Genomic DNA, 9,491 nt, shown 5'->3' with positions numbered 1-9,491 from the left:
TCCGGTCGCGTCGCTGTCCGACGTAGCGGCTCCTCCTCCTCCTCCTCGTCAGTCCGCCCTCTGCACTTCATGTAAACAACTCCATTAGCCCCGCTGCACAGGGCACTGGCCCAAAATGTTCATGTCAGACGTGGACAAGCAAAGCAACATGTGCAATGACTAAACAGGGGGCAAAGCGCAAACACATGATCAGAGCTGAATGCTGCGTTTGTTGTCACCAGTGACCGTGAAGAAAGACAAAAAAATAAATTAAAAATAAAAAGAGGAGCCCCTGTGGAGAAAGCACATCCATATTGCATAAACCCTCAATGCAAATAGGCGAGGAATGACTTGTGACCCACTAACTGTGGCGATAAGAGGTGTGGATGCAGTTCACTGGCACCGAGGGATAAAAGACGACAAGGCGACCACTGGAATAAGCCGAGTCCCAGCTTGTTGCTGTTTTCCACAAATAATCAAAAGTTGACAAAATCGAAACAACGCCACACTTCCCAGCACCCCACGATGGCATGCATACCTGCTTCAAGTGGCGCCAATGGGCTGCGATAAAAAGCGACTCAAGGCGAAATAGAAGTGCAATGTTCGCCCTGAATGTTGTGCAGCCAAACGTTAACGCCCAGCGTTGCATCCTACACACCCCTTTTCTGGGCAAAAACAAACAGCATGCTGTAAGGATCTAAATATAATTATTTATTCTTTAATGCACACAGTGCGCATTAAACATAGGACAAACATTAAGCTCACTTACCTGCAGTTTTTCCCCGTGTAATCCTCCGTGTTTACATGAATATTTTTAATGACGCAGCAAGACCACACAGTGCAACGTGATTGTCGCCATTTTTTGTTGTTATTGAATTCTCCAAAGCCATGTGACAAAATGATCGTGATTTTAAAAACAGGCTTCCGGGTGCGGAGACAAAAACTAGTTTTCGCGAGGCTGAAAAAAAGGTTAATCTTCCGAGTTGTTTGTCTGATGGATTAGTCTGGTTACTCCACTGACTGAACACTGGAGGTTGTGCGCAGTGTTTGACAGCTCCGGGACGCTGCCGCCGCCGTATGGCTCGCAACAAGTACTCACCAGATCCCTCCCGTCCGCAATTGTTGCGCGCAATGACAGCGACTTTCTGCGCCTGTTGCCAGCAGTGCAAAGCCAGGAGAAATAGTAACCCCATTGAGCATAAGCAACAATAAAAAGCTCTGATGTGAGGGAAATGCTGTCAACAAGTGGTGGAATCCAAATACAGCCCCCTAAACGCAGAACCACGTCTCCAAAATGACACCTTGGCAAATAATTCGACCTGCGCCCAATTCCACTGTAAAATAAATATTTAATATGTCCTGCAACATTATAATTGACTGGCACATTTTTGAAGTAGTGGCATAAAGATAGGCTTATATTCTATTACAGTGGACACAGGTGACAACGTCTTTAAAATGAACCATAAACAGGCAGCAATAAGACAAGTTTTGCCTAAATCTGCTGTACAGAAAGGGAACAGAAGCCCATGTCTGCTACTAGAAGAAAAAATAGAGAAAGGTTTTTCATGAAGAAGAGTAAAAAAAATAAAAGAAGAAAAATATAATAAATATATATCATAAATTAAAAAAGTCTATATTATGAGATAAAAAGTGAAAATGATGAGATAAGATAAGTTAACTTAAGTCTAAATGATAAGATAAAAGGTTTTTGACTATGCAAGTTGTAAAATGTTAGAATAAAGTTTTGCCTTTGTATTTGAAAGGTTTGACTTTTCATCATATCATTTGTTTTTATTTCTGATAACGTCGACTTTGTATGACTTTATATCTTTTTTTTATAATTTTAACTTACCATTGTTATTTTTTGATTATGACAAACTTTTCTTCTGTTGACTTCCATAGAAAGCTCCCCTCCCCCATCTATCGATGGATAGATCTGGGTTCCTTCGCTTCTCCAGTGCAGACTACTGCGTACATCACTTTAAAAACTACACTAACCAGTTCACCTCGGGAAGTTCGTGCAAACCGATCATCCGCATTTTTTCTGGCTGATGTGCGCAGTAAAACAGGGCGTTGTGGAGACTCCCTCATTCATTCGCAGAGAAAAGTCTCCGTTCTTACAGACGTAGGCTTGCGTAATGCATCTATAACGGAGCTGTAAGGAAAAAGGGGGAAAGGCGTTTTGACTTGGTCCGAGTTTTAAAGCAGGAGAGCCCCAATGTGTGCACGGAGTGTGTTCTGAGTAAATCACGACAGATAAGCTGAAATTTACCTCGTCGAGACTTGTTTATAAGCCCTCTAGGCTTTGACCTGTTCGCTCATGGCGTGCAACTGATTAGGAGTTTAATTAAGAGGTAATTTACTCCGGACTTTCTTGCACAAATAGGAAAAGAACAAGAATCTGTGCATCTCAGAGGCTTTTTGAGGAAGACATGGCCAAGTTATTTCGTGCTGCTATCATGGGTCCCCCAGGATCAGGGAAAGGAACTATATCCAAGAGGATTGCACAAAGCTTCGGCCTGCAGTATCTGTCCAGTGGCCACTTTCTACGAGAGAGCATAGCGGCGAACGCAGGTAGGAGAAATGTGCTCACGAACAGCTGTGGTGTGAACAGGAAGAAGCAGCCTGCAGGAAAAGAGTTGCACAGACAAACGCGACACTGTCTGTCGCACATGCGTGAATTTCTGATGTGTTGTTCTTCTTAATGGCACGAAACTCTCACAATAATGGAGTTATAGATGGAAAAGTTGGGAAATGTGCGTTTTCTCTGGTTCACAGTTGTTTCCTAGACTCCAACTTGACAGTAAACGTTTATTCTTCAGCCCAAGATGAAAAACACGAGACATCCGGATGACAGCAAACTTAATTTTTCTTTATTTAATTTAAATTTAGTGGAATCTCGACTCGGTATTATTTACAGCCGACTATTATTATTATTATTATTATTTTATTAGACCAGTTTTCCCAAACGCGCACCTGGTGTCCTGACTGTGGTGTCTCTTTAAAAACTTCACAGTGTGTGCCAGAGTGGTGCACACTGATAATAAACGTGTGTTCAGCACAGAGAACCTAAGTAAAAGCATGTGTGGTTGGCTGACTGAATAGTTTCAGTGAAGCTGTGATTTGCTGGATAGAGGAACCAGACTTTCCCCCCTTTTGCTTTTATACAAGTTTACAGATTTATGAGCCAGGGAATTCAAAAGGTGTGTTTGTGTAATGGATTCAGCGACTTGGCATTAACATTGACCTCAGAGCTTCCAGTGCAACTGTAAATGAATAAAAGGAAAGGTTATGGGTTTTTACAGTGATGGTTTGAACAATTTCTGTCATAGTTAGATAGTTACATGACCAGATGCTGTCAAGTTGTACAAACATGTTGATATTTTTAAACCAGGCTGGGACAAAACAGGACCTGCCCTTACTTGTTTTTGAATTTCAGAATCTGGAAGCGGACTCAGACATGCAATCGTCTATATTTAATTGTGTTTTGTGTATCAGAGGCAGGTGTGTTGGTTAAGACCTATGTCGAAAAAGGCATGCTGGTGCCCGACCATGTGATGACCCGACTGATGTTGCCCAGACTGGAACAGTTGAACAGGCACAGCTGGCTCCTGGATGGTAAGAACATATTCAATACATTCAGAATGCATGGTTTCTACTTAAATCTACCAATTAGAAATCAGTTGCACAGACAGACACCTCCTTCTTTTGTTATGGTTATTATATATATAAGTGTTGAAAAGTACCAGCCACTCCTTAAATCTGATTGGCCACCACAGGTGCCACCCCTAAAATCTTAGATAGATGTTAAATGCAGGGCCATCAAGTAATCACAAAGGTTTTATTCATACTTATGCGTTTTCAGAAATATGGCCTCCAATGTGTAGTATGCAGTGTCTCCGTTGCTTAAGCCTGAGGAATAACTAAGTTGTAAAATATGCTCTACATGTGTGGTGATGACTAATCTGACTTAGTTTGTTCAATAACAGCAGGTCTATACATGCACTTCTCAGTTTGCAGCAGTCATAGAAGATCTAAATCAAAATGAAACAGTCAAATCAAAGAGGAAGGATATATCTCAAAAATCAGATTTGCATATTCAACTGAGTTGCCTGTGCTTGTTGGATCTCCTGCAAGTTTCACAATTTATATTTTATTCACATTCAGTGCCAAGCTTGTGCTTAGTGACCTGTGTTACAACATTAGTAAGTCAATAACTAATCCTATGGTGGGGATGTGACAATATAACAGTATCTCTAAATATTGTATTTCATTTTGCCCCTGCGTATATAAAAGCACACATACAGCTACAGAAGTGTCTTATAAAATGTCCTCAGATGGCAGAAATTCAGGAGATCATTGCACCTGTTTTATGGTTAAATATTATCTACTATCTTCAAGAGAGATGCCAAACATTGATGAAGCAAACTGCTTGGTGTTAATCTGGTTTAAACCTTGATCAGTAAACAAATTATTTAGCAAGACACGCACACACACACACACACACACACACACACACACACACACACACACACACACACCATCCTGTGTTTATCTCGGTTTATCATATTATCTCTGACAGAATGGAGTTAGTTTTTGCAGCATATGCATGTTATTCTTTATGTTTTTGAGTTTGCGAATGTACAGTGCTTGTTCACAAACACACACACACACATACACAAACAAGACACCCTCCCAAAATATACAGTAGATTATATAGACATGACTTCTTGCCTGCTCTTTGTCTCCTTCTCCCTTGTGGGCGTCCTATCGCTCATTTGTTGGCAGAATGATGCTCTGGTGGTTGGGGAGATTTAACAGCTCTTTATTGACCAAACAAAGAAACGTACAGAGCGAATGCCAGTTTCCACATATGGAAGCAATACACTGAAAACAAGTCCAAATGCCTGCAAAGCATTCTAAAGGTTTTGTGGTTATAGAGAGACAATGGCCTCACATGAAGAATCTGCATTAGACCTTGTAATTTGAGCAGACTCTCCATCCTGATGTGCCCTTGAGCATGGCACAAGATACTTACCAGTGGAGTCCTGGAGGTCATCTTGAGGTTCTCCTGTAGAGATTATTCCAATCACATATAATACTCATAACAAAAGTGCTTCTGTGTACTCACAGAACTGTAGGTGGGTGCCTGTCTTGTCATTACTATAAATTGTTCATTCAGGTCATGTAACTGAACAAATTGCTTTTTCAGTGAGCTCATTCACATAATTGTGTTATTATGTTCTAAACCATTTCACTGAAAAAGCGGAAACAGCTCGAGTCTAAGATTAGAAAATAACCGTATGTTTGAAAATGTGAAATTGCTGTTTATTTATGTACAGCACACAGTAAAAATAACTGTAATATGTCTTTGAATGTACTGTCTAGTGCTCACTGACAGTGTCTCATACATTCCCCCTTCTGTCTCTGCTCACTGGTTAGGTTTCCCCCGGACGCTGGCACAGGCCCTGGCTCTGAACAATTTGTATCAGCTTGACTTGGTAATCAGCCTCAACATCCCCTACGAGACCCTGAGGGAGCGGCTAAGTGACCGCTGGATCCATCCAGCCAGCGGTAGAGTCTACAACATGGGCTTCAACCCACCTCGAGTGCAGGTTTCAGAAGTCTAGAAGTGACATTATACATATAGTGCTGGCATTTTCAAAGTTGTGTGTTGTTTGTCTTCTGGGCAGTTTTGTCCTTTCAGTTTCTTCCCTGCAGGATTTGTGTCAGTAAGTTTTTAAGTTGTTTGGGATTTAATGCTTTACTTTAGCAGGGTGGAGGCTTGTCAAAAAGAGAGTTTGGAACCAGATGAAGGACCGTATCATTACTCACTTCTTTTATGCCAGTATGCAGCTGTGGAAACTTGAAACGTCCAGTGTAAAAACCCTAAAAATTGACATTCCTCGCCTGGTTTTCATGGCCCTGACAACAAGTGCCTTCTGTCAACAGTCCTGCTTGTTTGCATCTCGACTGTGATGCACTGTTTGTATTTGAGCATGGTTTACATGATGCTATTTAAAGATATTAGTCGCCCTCATTGCTCTTGTGCCCTTGAAGGTAGTTTAACAAAGTATCACAGTCAGATATATTATTTTAGGTCATAACTTTCTTGTGTAAAGCATTGGGGATCTAGGGTTAAAAAGAGGGACACATAACATGAGTTACAAAACGTCATGATGTTTCTAATATAACTATAGATGTGAGTTGATGCATGTGCCTTCTATTTCACTGTGTTGTGCTGTAACGTCTAGGATATTTTAGTGCACTGTCTTTGTGACAGTACCTTTGTTCCATCACTACATGACATGTGACCTTGTGCTGCATTCCTCAGGGTAAGGATGACATCACTGGGGAGCCTCTGATTCAGCATGATGATGACAAGCCAGAAGCCTTGATGGCCAGACTCAGACACTACAAGGATGTGGCCAAGCCTGTGATAGATTTATACAAGTTAGTAAATATTTCTCTCTCATGCTCACAGTGAGTGTTCCTTAAGTCTTTTTACATGCAATTGTACCTTACAGCAACCATTACTCCAAAATGCACTATACAACTGGATTATTTACTGACATAATGAGGCAATGTTGACAATTATCATTAGAGAGAAGACTCAAATATATATATATATATATATATATATATATATATATATATATATATATACTTAGACAGTTTATATGCTGACAATGTATACAGTACAACCTTTAATTTGCCTGTTTGTGTCTATGCCCAGCGCTCGGTCAAGATTAGGGAAGAATGCGGTCAAGCTCTATAGAGAAATCCCCATTTGCAGTTTCGTTGCCTATGAACAAGTTTTAGGAGATGGTATTGTGTTTACACATTCATTTAGGAAATTTTTACTAAGAAAATAATACAATACAAACTGTGCATGTGCTTCTATTTTAAATAATAAAAAGTAAAGTGATGTTTGAACTGCCAAAAACAGGGATCCACTATAACATTTTTGCCAATGGGCCCCTTTCAAAGTTTATGTGGCCGTGAAGATACATAATCCATCACATAATAATAATTTGTCTGCGGTTTCTTTAAACTTACAAATGCAAATTTCAAAGTCATGTGGGAATGCAGTGCATTCTTGTGCAACCAATGTGTCTATAACACACCTGTATCTCTGTATGTCATACTGTTAGCATAGTTAGGAAAAGCTGCATTGATTTATATTCTTTTAACTGCATTGATTTATATTCTTTCAACTGTTAGCTCAACAGTGTTAATGCTATGAAATGCTCAGTCAGTGGAATATTCTTAACATTCAGAAACAAAGAAAACAGTAGCTACAACCAGCTTTCTATTTTTAATTGTTTTCCCCATTCTTCACTCAGGTCACAGGGAATCCTGCACTCATTTTCTGGGACAGACACAAACCGGATTTGGCCTTATATCAACTCTCTCCTCAGCACTAAGATACACATACAGCCAATAGATACCTGCCAAACCCAGACACCTTGACACTGCTGTGAAAGAAAAGACTGCAGGGAAACATCAAGAGACCGGCAGAGGAAGTGGGATGATGTTTCAACATGCTGGCCTCAGTGTCAGGTTTCAGCTTCCTCATTAATGGACTAGGACACCGATCAAATCTGTTGTCTGCAAACAAGTTTTTGAATCAGTCACTAGTGTTTTTTTAAGATGCAAATTGTACCCTTGCAACCCAGAAATTCTTTGCACAATTTACTTTTTATTTTTCCAATCTCTCTACACTGAATATAAATCATAGCTAGTTTAGAGCAAACTAAGATTCGACCAAAGGCCCCTACAGCATAAAGATTATTTCAGGACACCATCGTAGTAATTTAACAATAAACCAAAAACACCAAAGCGTTTCACTCCAATATACAGTAAATGTAGGACACTAAATTCTATTCAATTATTGTTATGAGAAGCAGTTAGGTGAGCAACCATAGGACATATTACTTAAAATACCCGGTTATCTATACATATTAATTATTTGTACTTTAAATTATATCTGGAAGTAACTTCACCTGGACACTATAAATTATAGTTTTATACTGAAGTAAACAACGTCATGCTGTCACCACTGATGCTTTATAGCAATTACTAGTTGCTAAACTAATTTTTATTCAAGTCTTAACTGACACTGAATTGTATCACGTCTTTTACACTTTAATTTAATCTTTCTCATCCTGTGCAGGTGTGTGACTTGTTAAACCAGTTTACATCATTTAGCTTTGTTGACTCTGTTTCTAGATTATATTCCTCAGCTATATAAACCCTCTGTAAAAGCACTGTGCAAACTGCTTTTCTTTACTATTGTGCTGGAAAGGTGTGGTGTTGAATACAGTTCTCGCTGGGTGAATACTGGACTTAACAAAAGCAGCCCTCAGAGTCACTCTACAGCACTCATAGTGTTCTCAGCATTGTTACAATCCTTTATTATATATAATATAAAGGTTTTTAATAATATGATTCTGTGCTGTCAGGTCGCCTTGAGACTATTTCTGCTTCAAACTCTCATTATAGTATTATAATTTAAAGTTTGTGCAGTGAGCTTGTTATTGGATTATAACTTCAGTCGGTCACTTTTATGAGGTAGGATCATGGATGCAAAGGTCCTGTTTTTCAGATGATCATTTTTGCATGTTGAACAACATACTGTACAAACTTTTTTTTGTTTATATGTGATTGTTTAAGGCTTAATAATTAAATAGAACAGGAGTTTGCCTTTTAACATAAGTCAGGCACACTAGTGAGCAACATGTGCAATGAAGATCAACAGATTAGAAACAACATTTTTATCACATTCATTCATTTGAAGAAAATCTGCTGTTTTCTTTATGATTGTACAAGTACCTTCTGTGTTCCAACTTTACAGACGATGTAAAAAGGAACATTTTGTTGGACATTTTAAGCTGTAGAACGAGGACCAAAGAAAACACTCTCAGCTGACAGCTGGATAAAGACGTAGAAAGACGTTCATTGATGTTCTCAACGCTGTAATGTTTAAAGAGGCTGCAAAGCAGCGGGCTTACAGTTTGGTTCCTGCTGTGTGGCACAGTATGTTTGGATGCTCGGCATACGTTGTTGACTCTCTGGGCATGGTGTGTGAGTGTGGAGTTGTATGTGACCACACCCCGCTGCTGTTGTGTAACACCACAGTGGATTCTATCTTCCCTATTTTTGTCCCATGCAGATGTTACACTTACATTAAAACAGTTTTCTCATGGGCTGCCTTCACTGGTATTCTATGTGATCAGTTGTCATGCAACACACTGTATTATAAATACCTGTATTGCTAATTTGTTGTATCCTGTGATCATTATTTTGTTACAGTCTACAGTCATACTAGTTGCATAAGTGATTTATCTGTACAGTAGAAGAGTTTAACATATGTATAAGTCCAAACATACTGTAAACGAGAGCACAATCAATAGTTGGGTTTCACCAGACTCTTTCTCACTTTCTTTCTTTCTTCCTTCAACAAACAACAATAAGGGAAAGACTTTGCTCCTCCCTTCTTTGATCCTCGT

At 39.4% G+C, this 9,491-nt stretch overlaps 1 protein-coding gene across 1 annotated transcript; it reads left to right on the top strand.

The window, feature by feature from the left end:
* Positions 1-2,008: 2,008 nt before the first annotated feature.
* Positions 2,009-9,185, top strand: ak4 (adenylate kinase 4). The gene is made up of 5 exons (XM_026346076.1): positions 2,009-2,553; positions 3,478-3,597; positions 5,422-5,594; positions 6,314-6,432; positions 7,326-9,185. Exons 1-5 carry the CDS (start codon positions 2,412-2,414, stop codon positions 7,450-7,452), a joined length of 681 nt encoding a protein of 226 aa, XP_026201861.1. The 5' UTR covers positions 2,009-2,411; the 3' UTR covers positions 7,453-9,185.
* Positions 9,186-9,491: the final 306 nt, after the last annotated feature.

This window comes from Anabas testudineus, chromosome 4, assembly GCF_900324465.2.
Source record: "Anabas testudineus chromosome 4, fAnaTes1.2, whole genome shotgun sequence".
Lineage (NCBI taxonomy): Eukaryota > Metazoa > Chordata > Actinopteri > Anabantiformes > Anabantidae > Anabas > Anabas testudineus.
The sequence above is the reverse complement of the archived record's forward strand: the minus strand, read 5'-3'. Positions and strand labels throughout refer to the sequence as shown.

Coding starts and splice junctions, on each gene's coding strand:
- ak4 (XM_026346076.1), top strand. CDS start 2,412: ATGGCCAAGTTATTTCGTGCTGCTATCATGGGTCCCCCAGGATCAGGG. Junction 3,598..5,421: donor GCACAGCTGGCTCCTGGATG/GTAAGAACATAT, acceptor CTCACTGGTTAG/GTTTCCCCCGGACGCTGGCA. Junction 6,433..7,325: donor CCTGTGATAGATTTATACAA/GTTAGTAAATAT, acceptor TTCTTCACTCAG/GTCACAGGGAATCCTGCACT.